The 23,830-nt window shown below is 48.7% G+C and overlaps 8 protein-coding genes across 8 annotated transcripts; 3 read left to right on the top strand and 5 right to left on the bottom strand.

The window, feature by feature from the left end:
* Positions 1 to 1,814: 1,814 nt before the first annotated feature.
* On the top strand, positions 1,815 to 4,068 carry ATNIH1004_002528 (transient receptor potential ion channel family protein; the record flags this gene model as incomplete). Its single annotated transcript, XM_033567217.1, has 2 exons — positions 1,815 to 2,184; positions 2,249 to 4,068. The coding sequence occupies 2 exons, from the start codon at positions 1,815 to 1,817 to the stop codon at positions 4,066 to 4,068; spliced, it is 2,190 nt and encodes a 729-aa protein (XP_033429212.1).
* A 795-nt stretch (positions 4,069 to 4,863) lies between these two features.
* On the bottom strand, positions 4,864 to 6,233 carry ATNIH1004_002527 (putative U1 snRNP complex component Yhc1; the record flags this gene model as incomplete). The annotated part of the gene is made up of 5 exons (XM_033567216.1): positions 4,864 to 5,198; positions 5,263 to 5,349; positions 5,424 to 5,552; positions 5,610 to 5,711; positions 6,230 to 6,233. The coding sequence occupies 5 exons, from the start codon at positions 6,231 to 6,233 to the stop codon at positions 4,864 to 4,866; spliced, it is 657 nt and encodes a 218-aa protein (XP_033429211.1).
* Positions 6,234 to 9,358: 3,125 nt separating this feature from the next.
* ATNIH1004_002526 (DUF3602 domain-containing protein) lies at positions 9,359 to 9,847 on the top strand (the record flags this gene model as incomplete). The annotated part of the gene is made up of 1 exon (XM_033567215.1): positions 9,359 to 9,847. One exon carries the CDS (start codon positions 9,359 to 9,361, stop codon positions 9,845 to 9,847), a length of 489 nt encoding a protein of 162 aa, XP_033429210.1.
* Positions 9,848 to 11,066: 1,219 nt separating this feature from the next.
* RO4 (actin-related protein ArpA) lies at positions 11,067 to 12,324 on the bottom strand (the record flags this gene model as incomplete). Its single annotated transcript, XM_033567214.1, has 3 exons — positions 11,067 to 11,129; positions 11,185 to 11,499; positions 11,557 to 12,324. The coding sequence occupies 3 exons, from the start codon at positions 12,322 to 12,324 to the stop codon at positions 11,067 to 11,069; spliced, it is 1,146 nt and encodes a 381-aa protein (XP_033429209.1).
* Positions 12,325 to 12,725: 401 nt separating this feature from the next.
* Positions 12,726 to 13,474, bottom strand: alg13 (N-acetylglucosaminyldiphosphodolichol N-acetylglucosaminyltransferase catalytic subunit ALG13; the record flags this gene model as incomplete). The annotated part of the gene is made up of 3 exons (XM_033567213.1): positions 12,726 to 12,864; positions 12,928 to 13,066; positions 13,147 to 13,474. 3 exons carry the CDS (start codon positions 13,472 to 13,474, stop codon positions 12,726 to 12,728), a joined length of 606 nt encoding a protein of 201 aa, XP_033429208.1.
* Positions 13,475 to 13,761: 287 nt separating this feature from the next.
* RSM24 (mitochondrial 37S ribosomal protein mS35) lies at positions 13,762 to 14,940 on the top strand (the record flags this gene model as incomplete). Its single annotated transcript, XM_033567212.1, has 1 exon — positions 13,762 to 14,940. The coding sequence occupies one exon, from the start codon at positions 13,762 to 13,764 to the stop codon at positions 14,938 to 14,940; it is 1,179 nt and encodes a 392-aa protein (XP_033429207.1).
* A 901-nt stretch (positions 14,941 to 15,841) lies between these two features.
* ATNIH1004_002522 (uncharacterized protein) lies at positions 15,842 to 17,660 on the bottom strand (the record flags this gene model as incomplete). Its single annotated transcript, XM_033567211.1, has 3 exons — positions 15,842 to 16,935; positions 17,064 to 17,139; positions 17,223 to 17,660. The coding sequence occupies 3 exons, from the start codon at positions 17,658 to 17,660 to the stop codon at positions 15,842 to 15,844; spliced, it is 1,608 nt and encodes a 535-aa protein (XP_033429206.1).
* Positions 17,661 to 19,466: 1,806 nt separating this feature from the next.
* Positions 19,467 to 23,816, bottom strand: ATNIH1004_002521 (putative chromatin remodeling complex subunit (Chd3); the record flags this gene model as incomplete). The annotated part of the gene is made up of 5 exons (XM_033567210.1): positions 19,467 to 19,774; positions 19,842 to 20,245; positions 20,286 to 20,505; positions 20,576 to 23,408; positions 23,469 to 23,816. 5 exons carry the CDS (start codon positions 23,814 to 23,816, stop codon positions 19,467 to 19,469), a joined length of 4,113 nt encoding a protein of 1,370 aa, XP_033429205.1.
* Between the last annotated feature and the right edge of the window lie 14 nt (positions 23,817 to 23,830).

The raw sequence follows: 23,830 nt of genomic DNA, 5'->3' as shown, positions 1-23,830 counted from the left end.
CTACCTCGTACGTACTCTTTATACAATAATCCTACCCAGAGATTATGGCCAACATGATCTGTACAATACACACTACGTGTTGCACCAAGAGATCTTGAGCTGCAAGACCATTTCGTGCAAGCGGTTATTAATAGTAGTTTGATAGGCAGAAGGATAAAATAACCTTGCGTATCAAGTCGGTGCGTCCTGTTTCTCCGAGATTGGGACGAGCAGATCTGGATGGAATGGCCTTTTCTCGAACCCAAAGGGGCCAAGTTCTTGCTGGGAAGAAAGATCCATTGTGTCCGTCTCTGTTATCGATTTTCTGTTGGACTCGTAGTGGATATGTTCCTGTGCAGTGACGTCGTGTCAATGTGAAGAGACTGGGCGTCTGGAGAGGGTACGCCACACACCAGTCAATCCAGTCGATCCAGCACAACACTATTACACTGTAGTTGCTAAAACCCAGTCTTCCTTCGGCGCCAAAAAAAAGTTTCACTTCTTGGCTGTCAATGGTGGTCTTGGGGACAAATCAGAGGCGGGAAGCCATGGACAGGAAGCAAAATCATCCACATTCGGGCCCAGATCCTACCCCCTGAGGACGCGCGTGCGTGGGATCTGAGGGGGAGTTCAGTCTTAGGCTCTTAGCACGAGAGAAAATCAATGACCTACTGGTTAGGGAATTCGAATGAGCCTTTATTTTTTTTTTTTTATTATTGTTAATTTATTTAATTTTTTTTTCTCATTTAACCTTGTCAACCTCTCAGCATCCTCCCGAATTTTCTGCAATTCTCCCCTTCGTAATTTCCAAATATTCTTGTTGAAGTACATCCAGGTACTGGTGACCTGAGTGTCTCGAACCGCTGGGTTGTTCATTATTACGCAGACTGTATGGACCTAGTTCCCTACCACTAACAATTCAATACCTTGCCAGTACCATACCCACCTGTCGTTTTCTGACCAGGGAACGACGTCCCAGTACGGTAAACACCAGTCGATACGTCGTTACTGCGAGATACATCTGCTGACTCAGCGCCAGGTGTTTCACCGCATTCCACTTCTTCCTCCCCCCAAATCAGCGAGACCCAGAGGGCCTTTCCCCTTCTCCTTGTTCCTCTCCCAGAAAGAATCCACGAAAGTAAGAAAGTCGTTAGAAGGAAAACGTTTCTTTCTTTCCTTTCTCTTTCCCTTCCACTCGTTCCCATCTCTCACCGCCAAAGCAGACCCTGTTTCCCCTTTGTCTGAGGGAGCGAGAACGCTTTTCTTCCCATTTTCTATAGGGTGACCCAGGATTCCCCCTCCCGTCCGCTTCCTAGTAGTTATCCCTTCCCTTCTTACTTTTGTCCGCCCTCTTCCTAGGCCATACTGTGTGTCGCCATCCCACTCGCTTTGCTTTGATCCAACTTGGACTGTCCTTCGACACATTCCCACCTTTCGACATTCTTTACGTGACTACTTTCAGTTCTCCAATCGCTCGTCTCCACTAGACTAATTTATCCTCGTCATTCGCCTTGAACGAACAATCGCCCTGCTTATTGACCTGTTGGAAATACATCAATGACGTTGTGAATTGCAACTTCGCTCTACCATTCTCCACTAATTTCTACGACCTTCTGGCCTCTCCAGATCTTCCCAGGGTTTCATTCTCACCTTGAGCCCCGACACGAGACCCATACCCAAGAGCCTTCCGCATCCGGCCGGTGTTAGATTGATACTCTGGAGTACCACCTTCCAACCCACCGCTGCCCGAATTTCCTTCAGCGGCGATATCTTTTTATTGACCAGTACCTTCGCCGTCGCCCTGTAGAGTTGACGCCGACAGACCATTCGCCAAAATGCGGCTAATATTGATCGTTAGCGCTTTTGTCGCTTTTCTAGCGGCACCCGTGGTGTCGGCGGAAAAGTATATCAAATCCAACGCCTTGAATATCTGCCAAGATAGCTCAAATTTTACGGCAACTTATTTCAGTGTCACTTTCACCCCCAACAACAGATCGCTGGCTTTTGGCTTCGATGGAATCGCCTCCATTTCCGGAAAGGTGACTGCTGAGCTGACCCTCAATGCCTACGGTATTGAGGCTTTTAAAAAGGAAATCGATCCTTGTAAAGAGAAACTGCAAGGTCTTTGCCCCATGAATGCAGGGCCTATCAAAGTTAAACGTGGCACCGTGGACGTTCCGAAAGATGTGGTCGACAAAATCCCCGGTGAGTAAACACGCAAATAGGCCAGTGTGGCATACCTTTTTCTTTTGACTGACGAAACCGCTAGGAATTGCGTATACTGTTCCTGACCTTGACGCCTCTGTCCGCATCTATATCAACTCTACTGAGACGGGCCAAAGCATTACATGTCTGGAGGCTAGTTTGTCCAACGGCAAAACGGTGTATCAAAAAGGAGTGGGTTGGTCCACGGCCGTCATCTCCGGCTTAGGCTTGGCTGCCTCTGCCGTCACATCGGGCCTCGGCCACTCGAATACAGCCGCCCATGTTGCCGCTAATGCCTTGTCTCTTTTCAGTTTTATGCAGTCTCAGGCTATAATTGGCATGACATCTGTCCACATGCCTCCAATCGTCGAATCGTGGACTCAAAATTTCCAATGGAGTATGGGTATTATTCATATTGGATTCCTCGAAAATATCTGTACCTGGTACCAAAGATCAACTGGAGGGATCCCAACGACACTTCTTTCGGAGCTCTCCACAACTTCAGTTCAAGTATTGAAACGCAGGTCTCTTAATGCCCCAGTCAACCTAGTTAGGAGCGTTTCGGAGCACTTGTTCAAACGGGACGGGGCAGCATCTGAGAAAGCTAACAGCAAGAGCATCACTGTCAGAGGTATTCAACGAGTTGGATTTAAAGCGGGCATTGAACAGTCGAATATTTTCCTGACCGGGCTAATCTTTTTTGTCGTTTTCGTCGCTCTGGTGATGATTTTCGTTGCCCTCTTCAAAGGGGTGTGTGAGCTCTTGGCAAAGAATGGGAGGATGAAGAGCGATAAATTCCAGGATTTCCGAAACGGATGGAAAATTGTCGCTCGCGGGATTCTTTTTCGACTAACATTGATCGGCTTCCCACAAATGTGCATCCTTTGTTTGTGGGAGTTTACCAGAAAGGACTCGGCTGCCGAGGTGGTTCTAGCTGTGATCATGATCCTGTCGATTGTTGCTGCCCTGAGTTGGGCTGCATTCAAGGTCATTCGCTTGGCGAAGCGGTCGGTTACCATGCACAAGAATCCGGCTTATATCCTCTACTCCGATCCAACATGCTTAAATAAATGGGGTTTCCTGTACGTGCAATATCGAGCTACGGCTTACTACTTCGTCGTACCCGTGCTCGGATATATCCTTGTTAAAGGCATGTTCATTGGTCTTAGCCAGCCGGCTCCTGTCGTCCAGACCATTGCTTTGGTCATTATTGAGGCTGCTATGTTGATTGCAGCCAGCGTTCTGCGACCATGGATGGATAAGAAAACCAATATTTACAACATCGCCAGCGCTGCCATTAATTTCCTCAACGTTATCTTCCTTCTATTTTTCTCCGATGTGTTCAATCAGCCTGGCATTGTAACTGGTGTCATGGGTGTTGTATTCTTTGTGATCAACGCGGTGTTTGCACTGATTCTCTTGATTATGGTTCTCGTCGCCTCTATATATGCCATTGTATCGAAGAATCCTGATACGCGCTACCAGCCCATGCGAGATGACCGTGGTTCTTTCATCAAATCGCAAACGCAGCTTACTACCGAATTGGATGCTCTGGGAGCTACTGCTCGTGGCGATATGAAAACTACTGCCTACAAGTCTAGCCCTTTCGATGACGACAATAGCTCCACCTCCTACTCCCACGGCAATGGTGCGAATGCTAGCCGTCAGAATCTAGATGCTAACGGTGCGTCGAACATTGCTCGGCAGCCTCATTCTCCCGTTGATCCTTCACTACCTCTTTTCCCCAGTGATACCTCAGACCCACGAGGACCGCCATCACCGGTCGCGCGAGGTTTAAGTTCATCTCCTTTCAATAACCCGAGTGCATATAGAGCGCAAAATTCGTCCAGCCCGTGGCAAAGAGGAGCTGGATACGACCATTAACACATTGCGTTGTTTGTGGTCTTCCCTGAGATGAAGTTATGGCTTAGCGTGGGAATGGGCTGAATATTTTGTGCCCACCTTGTTTCTCGTTCTTTTTTTGCTGTCTTACGCACGACGTGCTTTTTACTTGTGCGCGTCTTTGCTTTCTTTTTGACTACCCCTTTTCGTATACTGTGATATACCGAAAAGTACCATTATTTTACCCCTCATTGTCACCTTGTCAGGTTATTTTTCTCTTCAACCCTTCTTGTTCTTCATTTGGCGTTCTGATGCATAGGATCGGGAGATCGGGATTTGGATTTGCGGACTATGTGAACTATATACTTGATTGGGGTCGTCGTTCTTCGATCTGATGTCCCTGTGTATTATCAGTGATTTCGTGTACGTGCAGAGATCATAATGTTAGTAGTGCCTATGTTGGAGAACGCAGGCATTTCAGAACTTCTCAAATCTTCTCTAGTAGATATTGACTTTTTTTTTAAGATCCTTCTGGGAGCCATTGTAATCCATGATACAAGCTCTAATGCCTTATTGCATCTAGTTAAATATAACTTGCAAGTTTACATGTGACCATTAAGATCCTGTTGCTCATTTTGTTCCCATAATCTTTTTAATACCGAACCCACAGATACCACGCTGGAAAAGATATAAATGAGAGAAAAATTAAAACAAAAAAGAAAAAAAATCTAGATAGAAAGACTTGGTACAAACCACTAGGCAAAAAAAAGAAACAGCTGCAAATTTCACATACCAAAGGAAGGTAAAAATTTAAAAAACACTAAACAGGCCTTGAACTCAACGCGAGTCTCCCAAACCTGGAGGCGGACCAGGGAGACCTCCAGATCCAGCACCGGGGGGTGCATATCCGTCTGGTCCGGGCGGTCCACCCATCCCAGGACCAGAACCAGGGTTGTATCCCGCCGATGACTGGCCTGGGGGAGGCACGGGGGGGAACCCGGGGGCACCTGGAGGTGGTGTCTGGAAGTTGGGAGGGAAACCGCCTGGCGGGGGAGGGAAACCTTGACCTCCTGGAGGAGGCATGTTGGGAAGAGGAGGTAGGGGGAGGTTACCCGGGGGAGGGGCACCTGATGCTGCAGGGAATGGAGGAGGAAAAGGGAGGCCTCTACCTCCTGGGGCTGCTGAGTGGTTAGCTTTGTGTGTTTGGGGAGGGGGGAAGAGGAGGGATGGACACACGAGGAGGCATGCTGGGAGCACCGTTTGGTCCTCCTGGGGGAGGCATTCCAAATGGAAGAGGAGGCGGAGGGAATTGGCCTGGTCGACCTGGATATGATTAGTTATATCTGAATGACTTCGAGGGACATGTCAAAACATCTAAGCGGGAGGTGAACGCATACCGGGAAATCCAAACGGCGGAGGTAAAGCCCCCGGGGGTGCCATCGCAGGGTTCGGTACGGCTTGGCCTTCAGCGGCGTACGACGAGGTGATAGAGTCAATGACTGATTGGGCCTTTTCTTGACCGATTTCTGTAGTCTTGTTAGTTCGAGTACTCGACTGGGAACAGCGTGCTTGCGAGGACATACGCTGGTAATATTCTAACACGTTCCTCAGGTGGTTTCGTCCGGAGTTATGCGCCTTGCGCACACTCATAGAGTCATGCGTAAGATACACATCGCAGTAGTCGCCTGCAATTCAGACACAAGATCAGTAAGGCGTATATAGCTAGAGATAGATGTGGAAGATGTGACCCAGGATAGATACGGGGGCTCTTCCGAATGGATGTCCGTCACGGAATATAGGAACCTACAGAAGAGTGCTTCGGCAGTCAGCTTTTAGTCTCATTTAACCGAGGGGCACGGGGAACACATATATTTAGGCATCTTGAATTTTCACACCGTAGCTGCTCTAAGAACTTCAGTTCGGCGGCGCTCGAATGGCGCGGTGCGCGTGGAATGGGTGAGCTCAGATCGGGAATACTCGCGTCACAGATGTGCCTGATGCAGTCGTTCAAACAGCCTGGTTTTGCAACAAATATTTGAAATACAGGAGTTGCCGGGAATGCTCTGAGTAAAGAGTTGCATGAAGTTCTGGGAGCTGAAGTGGAGATCCGATAGATGGAGATGAGATATCTCAAGGCGGTGTGTGGTGACAAAAACAGTTTCTCCCTGAGACATCTAACATGGCGTGAGTAGACATATCAGACACATTTCAACAGCTCTCATCGGGCCAGTGAGAATATTCTAAAGGATTCAAGTGCATTGGTTGTAGAAATTTTACTTCCAAGCCCAAACTAGACTACAATAGACTTAGGCTTATCACTCTGCCCTCTGAATTGCGTGTCAGATCTCTAGCTTATATTCACTTTGGGTTGCTGCCGTAACATAAACCTGCGACGTAGCTGTATTGTAGCATGGAGATTATGCTATGTTACATATTTAAAAATGTTCGAGTGATATGTTGTGGATTGCCAACAAATGCACCAGTCTTGTTCTATACCTCTGGATAGAGTCTGTCCAAAGATGAGTATACTGTGAGTTATATTAGTTGGTTGATGTAGGATAGCCCAAGACGTGCAAGATTTCTTGACGGATGCTCTAGCTTTATATCACTTCACTGATACTGCGGATATCATGTTTGGTTGACATCCTTTGTAACATGTAAGTTTAATGTTAAAAGACGGGGCCATTCTAAGTGTATTCATTCATTTCCCCCGACGACCTTCAAGCATCGTGCACTAATTTTTGCTGGATGCAGTGAAATACAAGGTTTTTTATATTACTTTGGCTGTGTTAGGAATGGCTCTAGCTGTCTACGGACTATGTTTCCCTCAGTCGGTGGCACAGAGTGAGGACTCCTAGGATATAGTTGTCTTTGCTACTTGTTGCTAAGTGCGAGGATAGATCTGCAACGGTATACTCCGTAGGAATGGACCTTAAGACAGGGGGTTAGGAAGAGAAGGGAAAGAGAGCACTGGTGAGTGTGTGACAACAAGTGAAACAAACTGGACAAGCAGTCCAGCACAGGGGATTACTAGCCTGTAGAATCATGTAAGGTAGAATGGAGCTGAGCCTGAGCTGCTGCTTAATCCTGCTAAGTACTGATAGGATGCATCGCGGAAGAAAGAGGGCGAAGCTGAACATTTGCCTGTCAGTTGCCTCAGGAATAATTGGTTACTGATGTACGGAGAAGGTTAGAAGAAGTATAATCGGGGGCACGGTTCTCGTGGAAAGCTTTCTTCGTTCGGATATAGTTACGCCGTGACGCTGTAGCCCCCTGCCACATATGCTTGAGCCAGATGGGGACAGCAAGCAGGAAGAACAGGGTTGTTGATGATACACTGCAGGTGAAAAAGTCGAGGGGTCACAATGGCGGTGTTCGGTTGGGATAAATGGCTCATCCTCCTGCCGAATGTTCTTGATTCCTCGTTTCATTATGTAAAATCGGAATGATTCCTCGGAGAGACGAGCAGGGATATCCAGGCGGCAAGGGAGTGAGCTAGAACCGAGACAGGACCGACGGAAGCCGCAGGGACAGACGGTTGAAATTGGGTTCTGCCACAGGAATTCTTGCGCTCAGCTGTTCCGACGAACTGCAGGTGACCACCCATGAATGCCTGGGGCCAAAATCCGGGGAAGCAAGAGACGAGTCACGAGGCGCTGAGTCATCCGCCACTGGCCGGTTGGACCGGATCGGTGAAGCGGGCCAATCGCCCGTCATGTACGCCAGTGGGCCGCAATGGAGAGAGAAAAAATTTTCATGACCTCCTTAGTGGTCGGTTATGAGGGATTTCTCTGCTGGTGGTGGAACTGGCGTCATTTTCTCTCCAGTCCAGCTGCGACAAATGTCTGGGGGAAACCTACCCTTTTGTGGTTTAGTGCCACGTTTCTATGGGGCTGGAATTTTGATGGTGAGGCGTGGTCCACCTTATGCAACAATTCAGCACCAATAATGGTTGCTTCAGGACAGAGGAACGGTGAGAGATTTACTGGAGGGTCTCCTCAACTACCAGGTACCTACCTACTACTCTTTATGTACAGAGTATACGGAGAAAGGAAAGTCGAGCCAGATCTGCCCCACCGGGGAGGACAACATTGCTGTATGAGCCTGCAGGGTAATATGTACCGATGCTTCATTGGCAATGAAGGCCTGAAGTAGCGAACGGCAGGTCAGGAACCGGGCAGGAGGTACATGTATGTACCTATGACAGCAGACGACAAGCATTCCAGGCGGTACTCCGTACAAAGTACCGAGATTCATGAATCTACAGAGACAGGGGCCACCGATTCGTCCAGAAGCGATGATGCAATCGAACGTCTAGCTGTGTGAGGAACTTGCGGGGATTATTTTTATATACTTTTATTTCTATTTTTTTTTTTTTTTTTTTTTAATCTCTAGAGTATTTCCTTTTGCTTTCTAATGAATTCCCCTGGAGTAGGCACCAAGGGGAATAGCTAAATTCAAGAATCTTCTGGTATACCATACTCTGTACGTGTCAGCCAGCCGAGTTGACCGCAGGTTTTATCTCTTCCACGTCTCCAAAGCACACCATTGAAGGCTCTGTAAGGATCATCTCCTCGCCATACCACTCGTGACCAGCCAGCAATTTCCATTACTCCCAGAAAACTCACATTGAGACCTCCTGGCGCCGGATTGGCTCTCCGCCAAGTTTCTATTACGTTTCGCCCAGGGCTCCGTCATGTCAGATGATCTCTCAGGGCCCGAAAGCAGCAGGATGAGTGGGTCCATGATGGCCAATCATCAGGGAAAAAGCGAGCAGCAGCGTGCCTGAGTGGCTGCGACAACCGCCCAGCCCTAAAACATGGAAACATCAAATCTGGACTGGAAGATTTTACATAACCACGCCGTACCGCGCGCATAGGCATTTCGGCCATTTTGCTTACTCAGTTGGCATCGCAGTTTCCTCTTTTTATTCATTTTTATTCATTTCTTTTTGGGGTTGCTCCACTCGTCTCATCCACCGACTGGACTGGCAACACGCGTGACCCTTAGCCGGTTGGTGCCTGGGACCTCTTCCCCAGTCGATCCTACTATATAACACCGTCCCCGCCGCAATGTTTGGCTCCCCGTATAGTGGTCCTAATCTCCTGAATACCAGAAATTTCTTGCGATATACCCATACACCCTTGATACTGCTATTGTACGGCGTTTAATTCCGTCTTCTTTCTGGTTTCGCGCGTCTTTCTCTCTCGTCGTGACAGATATTCTATACTTCGAGATCCTCCCGTCGCTTAGACTAGTGTGTTATTCTATGCATTTTGCGTCATAGATCTCTCTCCTCTTTCTCAAGAGCATCCCATCTGTAATCATCACCATGCCGACATCCATCAACTACCGGGTCGTTGAACCACACCCGTCCGTCCCTCATAGCTCCCGTCCCGCTATCCATACTGCCCGCGGAGGTGCCGGCAATGTGATCAACTTGAAGAATACCAAGACCACCGATTCCCGAACAGCCACCGGGCCTGCATCGTTAACGCGCTTGGACTCCAATGTCCCCAGTACATTCAAATCCGGCCGCGGTGGTGCAGGAAACGTCCACAGCAGCACCGAGCGTGCCATTTTCAGCTTTGACGAGGAACTAGAACGAGATCTCCGCCGTGCGGCCCCCGTGTACCATGTCGGTCGCGGTGGTGCAGGCAATATGGTCTACAGTGACAGTTCCAGCGGCACCAGTCTGAGTCGCAAGTTCTCCGCTAGCAGTAATGCCACCTCAAGCAGTACCGGTTCAACCAGCTCAACTCGCGAGAGAGCCCTGCGCGGCTTGGAGAAAGGCTGGGGCAAGATCAGGGGAATGACATAGACATGCCTGCATTATTATTTTCTTTTACTTTGCCGGATGGATTGCCATTTTAATCCCATGCATGGCCAGCGTTTCAATGCATGAATTAACGACTTATGACCAACTAAAAAGTTCTTTATTCAACTTCTCGGTCTTCAACACCCTGTCTTGCCTTGCCTTACCTCTGCAGGTAAAGGATTGTCTGTCACGAATCGATTTTTTAATCACGTTATCTCTCTTCTCAATTTCGAAATATCCGACTTCGGTCCTGACCCGACAGGAAGTGCAACTCAACAGACTCTATCAATGGATTGCTCACTCCCTCGTTCACACATTTCATCCATCTATCTATTCTTATTCGATGGCCTTGTTTCGCCTCCGCTTTCGACGTCAATGTCGTCGACATGATACCCTGTTCGCCATGAATCCTCATTGGCACTTTGATTTTCTGCATCGTGTGTTCTCTTTTATATCCGGGATATCTTTCCTTTTTCGTCTGAATCCATCTTACCTTGTGTGTATGCTGGATTCTGGAATCGGCGATTCGGAGGATGTTTACTCTACCTTTTTATTTTTATCTTTTTTATTTATTATTACTTTGTATCTTCGTCTCCTGATACAGTACAGTAGCTGTGATCACTACCTTGTATGTTAGCTTGAAGTCTATCGTCTATCGACCGGAATGAAAGGAGAAGAACACGTTGGATGCCGTTCATTTTTTTTTTTAATTCGTAATGGGGCTTAATGGCTTCTATAGATCTTTTGAAAAGTATGAAAATGAATCATTTACACGTCTTACTCGTCCATCTATTCCTGAATTATTATTTACATTGGCTCGGTCAATCAGTCAGTCAATCAATCCATCCCGTCCTACCTGGACAGAAATAGCAAAAATGAGACAAAGAAAAGCAGCAACACAGAAGATGACAGAGTCACATCCTTAGTATGAGTAGAGCATGATGGCCCAACAATAGAGAGATATGATGCGATCGTGGCGGTCATGTAATGCCACGCTGATATGGGGGGGAAAAAAGGAAAAAATGAGAGAGGGGGTATCAAAAGCCGCTGCTCGATGGCCTGTAAAATCAACAGCTAGCGAGTATTCCGTTTTGGTCGAAGTTGTCGTGACATTCTCACCATGTCACCTAATTCTAGACTCATTCGATCAGGGACGTTGCTTCGTTTTCTTTTTTATTTTTAGTCGAAGCATGTCTATTTGTCGTACCCCACTGGTGTCGTCTTAGGCGAATTTCCGGTGGATAATTTCGGGATCTTCGTGCCATTCGTCTGCGCTAACCCACATCTACAGATCCATAGATTCAGCACGTTGATCCTCCATTGACGGGTGCACAGCTTACCTTGCGAAATGTGCTCAGTCCGGCGAGAATGCCTCCGCCGATCCAGGTGGTGTACTTTCGCTCAGCGGGGGCAGAGATTCGGATCTTCATGTCTTCCACGGCCAATCGCTTGATCTCGCGCATCAGTCGGTCCGGGAAATTCTTGCACAGGGTCGATCCTCCCGAGAGAACAATGTTGAGGTATAAGGACTTGCGTAGATCCAGGTCCGTCCGCGTGATGGCGTCCTGGACGATTTGGTGAACGCCGGGATATTCGAGGCCGATCAATTCCGGGTCGAAGAGGATTTCTGGAGCACGATAACGTTCTTGACCAATCTGAGAGGGACAGACGGCGGTGTTAGAGAAGACCTGGGCTGAGACGAGAGAACGTACCTTGATCTTATGGCCATCCGGCAATGCGTAGTCCACCTGTTTATTATCCGTTTTGTGGTAGCTGTTCGTCCAGTCCTTCTCTTCCCGCTTCGGGTCCAACGAGACATAGCAGACCTTCTCCTTGATCATGCGCACCACCTCCTTCTCGGCACTCGTGTGCAACACATGACCATTCTTCCGCAGCAGCAACTGCAGCTGCTCCGTGACATCTCGTCCCGCCACGTCGATCCTCCGGATGCTATTGGGGATGGCGAACCCTTCAAACACCGGGACCGCATGAGACACCCCATCCCCTGAATCCAGAACCACCCCGGTCGTTCGGCCGGACGCGTATAACGACAGCACTGCCTGGATGGACGTGTACAGGGCGGGAACGTTGAAGGTTTCGAACATGATCTGGGCCGCTGTGTCGCGGTTCCTGCGGGGATTGAGCGGCGGTTCAGTCAGGAGCACGGGGTGCTCTTCGGGCAGCGTTTTCAACTCGTTCTCGTAGACGTAGTGCCAGATCTTCTCCATGTCATCCCAGTCAGTCACGATTCCATGTTCCAGGGGGTATCTGATCTTCAGCAGTCCGCGCAATTCCTGAGCTCGTTGGCCGATGAAGACGTCACCTTCCAGACCGCCGGCCATGACCCGAGGGTGTTTGGGCCGACCAACAAACGATGGGAAGTAACATGAGGGAATTTCTTCTCCTGCGAATCCGGCGCGGATCGTCCCACTGCCATTATCGATGACGATGGGGGCATTGTGAAGGGTGGCCTCGGCCATTGCGCGGTAGGATGATGACTGAGAGGGGCGTGACGGGGCGATGTTTTGGGAGAGTCCCGATTGTTTGGGAGAGGAGAGGAGAGAGCCCCACGGTCGGGGGTTTGGGAATGAGACACGACAGGCCAAGAGGAGAAGGAATATCAACAGGTTGAGTCCTACTGCAATTGACAGCAGATTGAGCAGGAGGACGAGAGTAGATAGGTGAAGGTGAATGTCGCGTCGGGGAAATGCGTGGACAAAGTTGAAGTTGTTGGTCAACAAGGAGCTTGGGCCACTTTACATATACACCATACTCTACGAAAATATAGAAAATAGAATCACCCTCGACGAATAGAATATGTTGGTGAAATAAATATTACGACACTCATCTCCATTCTAATAGCAATAATAATATAGGCGAACTAATCCAAGAAGCCCATCTCATCCGACATGACCTGTTCCAGTGTCTGATGCTGTTCCTTTCCAGCACCACTCACTGGGGGCCAGCTCAATATGCGAGACCGGAGTGCCTCTGCTCTTTCGACAGCGGTAGAAACGTCCCTACAAAATCGAAGAAGATTAAAAAAGAAGAAGAAAGAAAGTATACTCGGGTATCAGGCATACTGAAATGAACTCGCAACGACATATCCTTGCGTCTGTAGCTCTCGCGCCAGCTCCTCTTGGTGATTATCCTTGAGAGTCGGATTGGGAACCACCACTAGTGGGACACCCAGTCGCAATGCACCTAGGATACTACCCGATCCTGGAGAATCTCATACATCAGCCTTTCGCCAGTGGCCAAGTCAAGTTCGTGGGAGAGGTCCAGGCCACACAAGTGGTTACCTGCATGACTGATGATTAATCCGCTACTCCGATTTTCCGCCGGATTCAACTGCGCCAGCCGCATCTCTTCGTCCAGGCCCTCGGCGTTGAAATCGAACCCGTCAATCTCCAAGCCGTGATGACTGGTACTCCCCGGCAAATGCTGGCGGAGAGATTCCTCGAAGAGACTTCGACCATCCTTTCCATACTGGACAAGCAAGTGCGTGTAGCCGAACTGATGCAGCGCTACTAGAAACGACTGGTCCAAAACGGCATGCAGGAGCTGATGGAACGAAGCCGTGGCTCCCACGGTGACGAAGCATAGCTTCGCGGGGTGGCTGGTGGCCATCACAGAAAACCGCCGTTAGGTCTGACAGGAAGGAAGCGCAAAGTCGACGTCAATCCGGGGCGGAAGATGAAGCACAAGACCAAGCATATTCGCTTGGCGGTGGCCGACTGGGTTAGCGAGCATTGTTGCGAGGATTGAAGAGGCGCGGTGTTGGGCATTCGAAAGGCGGTCGACCTGTCTTTCCCGATCGGGATTAGGGGTCGACGAAGTTCGCAGCCACAGAAAAACATCACTTCGGACTCATCCAGCAATCTCAACTTGATCCCTCCCCCACCGACGCCCTCGTCATGGCTCTAGCAGCTCGGTATCTGGGCCGTTCAGCCCTTTCAGTGGCCCGGAGATGTCCAATTGTTTTCCCCGTTCGGTCGTTTTCCGTCTCTCCGTCGAGTTTCCTGCCAGACCCTCACTCAGAAGATGTGCCGCCTATGCCGGAATACTCGCCGGACCTCCTCACGAAGGAGGAGCGGTCAATGTATGACATGATGTCTCCTGAAGAGCAGGCCGAATTTGATGCCGAGAACCGTCGTATGGTGGAAGAATTCAACGACCCGCAGAAGCGAGCGGCAAAGCTCGCCGAGATCGACAGGAGCGTGGCGGAACTGGACCGGGACGGCTTTCGATTCGAAGACGTACGGGAGAAGAGAGCCGGCTTCTGGGCTGATGGGGAGGAGGACGAATTCGGCATGGTCGAGGACGCCGATGACGAGTTCCGGGACGACGATATAACCTCCATGGCTCATGCGGAGCTTGAAGTGCATCGGGAGATTCGAGAGTATGCTCGGATCGCGGCCTGGGATATGCCATTGCTGAGCAGTAAGAACCCCCTCCTCAAGTTTCCTTTGAATTATACTAATCTGCGATCCCCAGAGCTGGCCAAACCGTTCACCCTTCCCCCCGAAACTCATATCCTTCGTTTCCGCTACACCTCCTACATGGGCGAGGAGCACCCTGCGGAGAGCAAGGTCGTCGTTGAAGTGAGCTCCAAGGACTTGACACCCAAGTACTTGTCTGAGGCACAGCGCCAGACGTTCCTCAAGCTCGTCGGCCCGCGGTACAATCCGGAGACTGACATTGTACGCATGTCCTGCGAGAAGTTCACCACCCCTGCACAGAACAAGCGGTACCTGGGTGATCTTGTCGAAACCTTGATCAAGGAGGCAAAGGAGGGCGATTCCTTCAGCGATATTCCCCTCGACCTCCGACATCATAAACCACAACGGAAGCTCCGCTTCCCGGAGTCGTGGAATATGACCGAGGAGCGCAAGAAGCAACTCGAGGCCCGACGCGCAGAGAGACGGCGTTCGGAGCAAGAGGGAAAGGATGTCGTCGACGGCAAGTCGGTCGTCGCGCAGGCCATCCAGAACTTACCCTCGTTGAACCCTGCATTGAACGCCAAGGCGACTCAGGAGCGAGAAAAGGTTGCCGCCAGAATCGCTGGTAAGCCGCAGAAGAGGCGAGTACGGTAAGGAGGAGGTGACGGTGACAGCCATAGGAGAGGGAGGAGGCATTGTATATTTGATTCTGTGTGCTTGCATGGGACGATGTTGTTGTTTTTCTTAATTTCCTTTTCTTTTTGACTCCAAAACATCGGGGCGGCGCAAATTTGCAAGGTCATATTAGATTTATGTATCTCAATGTATTATATTCCCACTACGCTTCATACATGTATATCTTGGATCGTCTCACATTCATACCAGGAACTAGTTCCTACAGATGCCTAATATACCTAGTCCTCTATACTGAAAGCTCATCACGTAGATATCAGAATATCAGAAATACATTTACCTGACCCTTTTTCCTATCCTCCACTTTTTTTGGGTGCCCCTTTCTGAGTGAGCGTCGGTATGAGAAAAGAAGTATAAACTTGAAAACCCTTGCTATAGTACACTTCATAAGTCATAATTAAAGAGGAGCCACTAAGACAAGGGAGGAGAACGAGAAAGAAGAAAACGAAGATCCTGGGAATATGTCACAGAACAGCTGCTGCAAAGTGAGCCAGATCTATCCAGTCCATGTTGCATCGTTGCTTTTTATCCTAATCACCATATCATATCATATGTGTGGAATGTCTTCGGATCTAACAAAGGCGATCAAAGACACACGATAAAAGAAAAGACGTGAGAAGATGTCGTTTCGTCATATGCCTATTCATTGTAAACAGTCCACCCCATTCATAGACATTACCGTGCTCGGTTGAGGGGGGTATATTTAAACGAGGCAGTCATGAACCGGTTTATCATATCATCAGAGCTGAGTAAGCTTTGTATCATCAGAGATGATGTCGTAAATACAGTAGAACATAAATAAATAAACAAAAAAAGGGAGGTTTCGCGGGTAGTCTTAGGTCACACGTGAACGAATTCGTCCTTACTTTCCATGTCCTATGGTGAGCTTGAAGAAATCAACGTTTGAAGTCCCTACGGACTTCTTGCGATGAACTCTCTTGCTTCCAATTGGGCTTGGAATGGATCTGTACTCGTTCTCATTGACCTGGGCACGAAGAACAAGCGGACTGCATTCAGAATCAAGGGAAGAAGAGCCCGAGTGTCCAGACGGGGAGGCGCCACGAGTGGGAGGTTCGGAGGCACCCGCTTGAGTAGGACCGGCGACGGGACTTGCCAGCTGGGAGCCAGCAGTGTCCTTGGAGGTCGGAGACGCCACGCTCGAGGATGCGGTCGCAGGATCTTGTATACTTTTGAAAGAGTCGAGTTCGGTGCTGTCGAAGCTGGCCTCAGGCTCACTAACCTGAGATCGAGGTTGATACAAACGGCGGGACTTCTGCATCTTCTTGGGACGATTCTGACCTGCGCTGGCCGGCTCAAATGGTCCGGGCAAGTACTCCGTGTGCGCGGCTGCCGAGGTAGGCATGAGAGATTGAATGTTGCGGACGAACTCATGCTGCGCCCTATCAGCGTTGTCGACAGTAACATCCTCTCTAGAAGTCGGATAATTCAATCCACCAATGCTACCGCCGCCCACCGCATTCAGGGATGGGTACTCCGGGAGAGGGTCGAACGACAAAAGGTCAATTCTCTTCGCAATCGAGCTATGCTGATTGGGGCCGTGCTTGGGTCCATGTCCATGTCTCTGGTTGATTGAGACCTTTGGTGAGCTCCCACCGGGAAACGCAGAGCGAGAAGGACCGGGAAGGCCCATAGAATGCTGCTGTGAGGGGGCATAGCTAGGGCTTTTCTGCTTGGCATTTTTCTCCGCGTCAGAAGCATCGACCACCCCATTCAGCTCCAGTTGTGGGGGGTACTGAATCGACTTTACTCCGCCGCGATCCACTGTGTCGTCTTTCCAGTGCTGCCCATGACTACCGTGGGCCCGGGGATGACCGTGTCCGCTTGGGAGAAGGCTGGGAATACCGTATTTTTCACGAAACCAGCGGGGAATATCACGAAGACCAAGCTTCTCCAAGGTTGCCAGATCTCTAGGCATCTCATGCTTATAAAGACATCCTGTTGGACTGGCATTAGCCAGCTCTGACAATTTAATTTTCCTCTTGGTTTTTTATTTTTAGGAAAAAAAAAAAAAAAAAAAAAAAATAAATAATAAAATAAAAAATCCAACGCTAATAGCATCTTACCCTGTTGTTGGTAGTCACACTCGCCATGCCGGATCCAGTAAGAGCAGTATTCTTTTTTCGCACCGAAATGATTACTCTGACCAAAGAACAACAGTCAACGTCGTAAAATGCGGACTCTTGAGAAAGGTCTTGCCACGGAATCTGTGGGGTACTACTTACCTGTCTCGAGCCACCGCCAGAAGCACCGCTGACACTAGGGACCATCCATCCACTGCTGGCAGTATTGGTCACTGACCAGTTTTGAGTCACCCCCTGCTGCAGCAAAGCACTCAGAGCCAAACGATGATTTGCTGGAATGTTTTCATCGGAAGCAAGTCTCATGAGTGCAGTCTGTAAGTCATAGTCTCGAGAACGATGGCCGTTTGCGTTGGTCGATGACGCACGGTTTGAGGCTGGCGCCATGCCCTCGACGATGTAGGATTGAGTCCTTGAATTCACAGTACCCAAGCTTGTCATTCCTTGAGTCTCATTGGGGGACAGGACACGAGGAACCCCGCGAATTGAGAGGTGAGGAGGCAATTCATCAACAGCGATAAGCGGAGTGAAGGTACCATTTGGGCGGGTACAGAAGAATTGAGGACGGAGCGAGGAAGCCATGATCGACCTCTCAGACATAGACAAGAGCCAAATTATGCTGAGAATTTGTGAAAGTGAGGAAATTGATGAGTGCGAGCACTGAAATATATGATTGTGCACGGATGTAAAGATTGAGAACAGTGGTTTGCGACAGAGAGTAGAAAGGGGAGGTAGCAGAAGGTAGAGTACGATATAGAAGGAGAGCGAGAAAAGGGAAGAAGAAGGGAAAAAGGAGGCTAGCAGAAGGAAGAGGAAAACTCCGCTGGCACAAGAAAACCCACGGTGAATTGGAAGAATCCAGTGGGCGTGAAGTGACGACCAACATTCACTGAGAGCGAGTGGGGTGAAGGCAAAGCAGGTGGAATAACAGGCAAATCTGGAACTAAACTATACGGAGCAGCAAATATATAGGATTCCAAAGTATGCAAGCAAAGCCAATGCTATCTGAATGGCAATATACCAGTGAGAAAAGAGAAATACACGAAGACCATCCAAACACCCACCAGAATGTCCAACTGCCGAACAAATGTGAAAGGGAAGAAAGAAAGCCGGAACAAGACAACAATCTAGCAGAACAAATATACTGGACGAAAAACAGAAAAGGGAAGAAAAGAAGAACAAAAAGCAAAACAAAAAGGATTGTCAAATAACAGAACGAAAGAAAAAAAATGACTGTCACCGCCAACGGGGACGAAAGGGCCGACATAAGAGCATGAGCAAGAGTAAGAGCAAGACAGCCGAGAAAGAGAGAGAGAAGTGTCGTATAAGAAGCAACAAGTGTTTGTCCAGTCTGGATGTACAACCATCCTGCCCGGATGGCTGCAGCATCCTTTCTTTCCCTCACGTCCAAGCCCTTTTTGTTGGACCATTTCCGTTTCTGGGACGCAGGTGCAATCGTTTTTTTTCGCTGGAAGGTATTCTGACTCATGTCTTCTTTTCCTTTTCCATTTTGTTCCTTCTTCTTCCCCCTTCTCTCCTGACTTCTACACTCACAGTCTCTGGGTAATGAGATGGAAATAATCAAGGTTTGGTACATCCTACTGTACCTCTGTTCCTACCGCCCTCAAATGGTAATGAATGACCAGAAGTGGGCAACCGAGGACGGATTGTATGCACCTTTTCAAACGGCGTTCCGACAAAACCTGCTTTGCATCAGTAGAAGGAAACAGGGACAAACGGGGTGGTGTACCTGGAACATGCTAACTATGTAGAGGCAGAGAGTAGAACATACTGGAGCATTATTATTGTCTTTTACTTTGCAGATCGGAGTCAAATCCAATGGTTCTGGAGATCGATCACGAGGCATCCATGTGACCCGCCGTAGAATTAATCAACACCTTTTTCTGCATTTTTCAAGGAGTTTGGGGGATTATGTACAGGTCCAGATCGTGTCAGAATGAAAACGAGGATGTCTACCATTATGGACTTGCCCAATACAGTAATTTTTTTCTTAAAACAAAAAAGAAAAGAAAAACGCCAATCTCGCTTCAGAATGTCTACGATCCCACCAGATCGGGTCAATCATAAACAGAGCAGGGGCCAAAAAATAAAATAAAATAAAATAAAAGAGGCCCACCGCATCCCTTTAAGTTCTTTTAAATTCTGGCTGGAAACCGCGATATATCTCATTGCCACCAGAAAAAGGCTGCTGTAATGTAGGTGGTCCCATCGACAGTGGAAGACTGCCATTCGCTGTAAAGAGTGGTTTGGAGGCAACGGGGCCATCAGTAGTCGTCGTGCGAAGTGGTACACCGGGGTTTGTGAGACTGGCTGCAGCCTTACTAGCTTGTCTTCTCTTACGCTGTGCAAGGTCTCCCCGGATCCCTGTCAGGTATTTTTTTTGGCCCGAAGGACAAGTTCCGGGTCTTCGGCGCTATGCTTTAAGGCTTCCAACATCCGGGCTACTTGAATATCGGACTTGAGATGAGGGCAGGTCCGGGCGACACCAAAGTGCGCGAGTCCACAAAGTCCGCAGTGTTCGACGCCGGCCAATTTCAAACGGCAGGAGCCAGCTGGGTGACGTTGATTGCAGGCGAGACATGACGAGCGGTTTTCTATATGGCCGTCCATGTTGGCTGGGAATGTGGAGGCTGCAGCATCGTCTGGGGAATGGATGCGTTTGAAGGGTTGCACTGCTGTGGCTTCCGTTAGCTTATGTCACAAGAAAGGAAAAGCAACGAAAACAATGCTGAGCCTCATTACCTTTGGGCTTCTTCTTGGCTGCCCACGCCATGACGTCCGAATCAGTTTCAGGGCTGGAGTCGACATCGGATTCCACAACGTCACCTCCCTTGAACTCTTCGTCGCTTTCAGCCTCGCGCGTGCGGCGTACCTTCACCGGAGATTCTTCGGTTGCAGTATGGCTATAGTCAACAGTGGTCCGCTTTCTTTTACCTCGGCCAAGAGTCTCCGCTTTGCGTTTGGCTTCGTCAACCGCTGCTTGCTCCCGCTCCTGAAGGATCTTCTCCCAAACAGCAGCACTGGGCGGGGAGTCCTCTGTATCTTGCAACAGATCGCCAAGATCCTGGGTGTCATTTGCCCAGACTCGAGCAAAGCTGAATTGCGACTCTTTCCCGTCCTCGTTGGGGGGGGGATTGAGATCGAGCCTGCTCGACTTGACTACGATCAAGAAGCTTGTCGACAGACTCAGAATCGTAGTGGATATCGCGTGAATCGTCGTCTTCGAATAACACCTGGGCTCCATGTCGAAGGATTGATTCGAGATCTTGTCCATCGTCGTCTTCAGCAGCCATTCGATCGATAAGCACATGATCCAGGACCATCTTGCTTTTACCAATCTGCATGATCTTTTCTTCCGCACTACCCCGAGTCATGAGCTGGAAAACCAGGACTTTATTCTTCTGACCTATACGGTGTGCGCGAGACAATGCCTGCATGTCCTGGTGCGGATTAAAGTCCGGATCCATAATAAGAACGGTATCGGCTGTGGCCAGATTGATCCCCACACCCCCCCGATCTGGTGGACAGCAGGAATGCAAAGTATGGCGAGTTCTCTGCGTTGTATTCATCAATTACATTCTGCTTCTCCAAAGATGACATGCGCCCATCAAGGCGAAGATGCGGAAGCATAAGTCCATCGAGGAAATCTTCAATGATATCTAGATTATCCAGAAACTGGCTGAAAATCAGCACTCTATGGCCGCGCTTTTGGAGCTTCGGCAGCATGAGTTCAAGTAACTGAAACTTCCCCGCTGCGTCGACTAAATTTCTATGAGACATAGCCGCATCAGCTGTGCGCTCTTCGATGGCTTTGCTGTAAATGAAGGGATGGCACAAGCATTTTCTGAGTTGCATCAAAATATTGTTCAGATTGTGCCGCTCTGTTTGTTTATTTTTAAGCGCCGGACCGTCGCCATTTTTTTGCTGGAAGATAGTTTTGATCAAATTCGGATCCTTGGCAAGAATTGACTTATATAATTTCTTTTGCACAACGGTCATTGAGACTGGAACGATGATTTGTGCAACAGGGGGAAGAAATGACAGGACCTGGGCCTTGGTTCTCCGGAGAAAAAAAGGCCGAATAATATTGTGCAGTTCAGGGATATTTTTCTTTGAAAGAGTTCCATACTCATTCTCTAGATCTTCTGCATTGGTGGTTGGATCACAGAACTGTAAAAGATTAAATAATTCCCTGATATTGTTTTGGAGAGGAGTGCCAGTCATTAGCACCTTAAAGGGGAATGACATCCGTGACAATGCCTCATAGAGTTGACTTTTATCATTTTTCAATCGCTGGCCTTCATCAACAACCAATCCAGCCCAAGGAACTTTAGAGAGCACCCTCCGAGATGCATCATCAACCATGGTTTCATAAGAAGTAACGACAACATGACACTTAAGGTCACCGTCGTCACCGGGAAACATCTCATGCTTCTGAGCGAGCTTCCGCGAGAACGAGGAACCATAATACGTAACTACCCGAATTGAAGGCATCCAAGTTTTTATTTCCTTCCGCCAATTTGAACAGGTGGAATTTGGAACCACAACTAGAAAAGGCCAGCATTTATGGTACTGGATAAGAGTTGCAAATAAACCAATAACCTGGATGGTTTTCCCAAGTCCCATCTCATCGGCAAGGATGGCGTTCTGCTGCTTAAACCACATATAATACAGCCAGTTTAAACCATCTTTCTGATAATCCATGATCTCCCCACCAGTCATTGTTTCTGGTTGGGTTTCTCTCACCACGTCTCTTTTGAAATTCCGTCGTCGAACATGGGCAAGATGTTTCTTGAGAGACTGCGAGTCTGGAGTGTGAACGTAGTCACGGCTAACCCAGTCTTTGTAAGCGGCTTCAAAATCTTTCCATCGCTTGCTATTACGATCTGGAGGCGAGTCCCAGACTGCATCTTCATAAGGAAGGCCTTTGAATTTGACATATGCCTTAGCTACGTGATCCACTCGCGCACAGTCGGCTTCGTAGGTCCGGTCATGTGGGCTATCTTCAGCGTATTGTATATCAAAAACAATATCGACACGCTGGAAATCGTCGGGAATGGCCTCCTCCGCAGTCATATGAGGCTTCAGTCTTTTGTCGGACCTAAGAAAACCCCGACGCATGGGAGGGCTTGCGACTGCCCAAACCCAGCTTCCAGGCATCCAAGTGGCAGTTCTATAGGGCTCATTCTTCCACTTAATAAGATACTCCTTATCCGTCTCCTTCAGGACATCCGCTGTAGATCCTAGAGTAAATTTTTGAGGGTCTGTTGGCCGCCAGGAGACAATAGCGCCGATCTCCCCAGGAACTGAAGAACAATCCTGACACTGCCACGCTGCGTCGATTGTCAGATGCTCAAAGTGGAAAGCTCTGTGACAAGAGATGCAGCGAAAGAATAAATTATCAAGGTTATTTATGCGGGCCTCATCCACAACGGTAATCGGGTCATTATCATCATTGTCTTGACGAAGCTGCTGTTCTTGCTTTGGGGTTAAGCGTTCTTTAAGTGGCTCGGCCATATCTCCTTTCTCATGACAGACGGTACAGCAACCCAGATGAGGGCTGGTAGAGTCTTTTGCATGAGCAACTCCAAGGCATCGGCGGCATTGGAGAAGAAATAGAGAATCTGATACTTTTGTAACCAGGTGTTCGCGTGTTGCTCTTGGGCCTAGGCAAAGGCGATGATATGCACTGGTGCATCCTTGGCAAAAAACCAGAGGACCCTTTGCACAATCATCTCCAGTAACATAGCAGTAATCACACGAGTCTTGATGTTTCAGTCGAAAGGGGTCTTCTAATGGAGCTTTATTAAATGTTTCTCTAGCTCCATGAAACTTTTGTCTTTTTTCGTGCCCCTCGTTCTCGGAGATCTCGTATTCATACAGTTCACGTAGATTACGTCGAAGGACTTTGCGCTGTCGGGTCGAAAAGCGTGTCCCCTTTGAAGCAAAATCGCTGGCTTCATCTGTGATGTCCAAGCGCATTTCCCGACGCCGGCCTCTCCGCAACCGACGCTGCTTAGTGGTTTTTCTAAAAGGCGAGAAAATACCGTCGCTAGAAGCGCCCCTCGACGAGCGACCCATTCCGTTGTCACTGCTAATACCATCAAAGAAATCCGTAAATGTAGTACGTTTCAACCGGGTAGAGCGGCGTTTCCCCCTCTGAGAATGTGAATCAGAAGAACGGTCGTCCTCTTCTGAAGCAGCTACTGTATCCGATGAAGATGAAGAGATGCTGTATCTTTCTGAGTTTTGAAAGTTCGACAACGCTATTGGCCCGTTATCAAGTGATTCGAGTCGCGAGGACGAGATCTATCAATGAATAAATTAGAAGAATGGAAAATGGAGTGAGAGTTAAGTGAAACTACACACAGTTTCAATCTCCCCGCTTCGCAATTCCACTAGATAAGACTCCTTTCCAGCGTCCACTGCTTCACTAATGACGCAACGAACATCAAAGTGCCCAGGAAGGTAATCATACTCATCGCTGTTAGCGATGGATGGAATTTCAACCACAGGCATCTGTGGCGGAGAAAACATCTGGTTAGGCATTTCAGTTGCAATATTGTCAGGTACAACACTTTCAGCAACAGCATTTTCAGAAACGTCACGCTTAGCAGCAGTAAACCTGGGCGCTGCTGGTCGAGCACTAGCATTGAACTGCGCCAATAAGTCTGCGACTAGGGCATCGTTTAACTGAGCAGAGGCATCGCTCTCCATATCAGTAGAAGCTC

The sequence above is a fragment of the Aspergillus tanneri genome (genome assembly GCF_003426965.1).
Source record: "Aspergillus tanneri strain NIH1004 chromosome Unknown AapTan_1_pilon_pilon_pilon, whole genome shotgun sequence".
In the NCBI taxonomy this organism is placed as follows: Eukaryota; Fungi; Ascomycota; class Eurotiomycetes; order Eurotiales; family Aspergillaceae; genus Aspergillus; species Aspergillus tanneri.
This window is presented reverse-complemented; position numbering and strand designations above follow the sequence as displayed.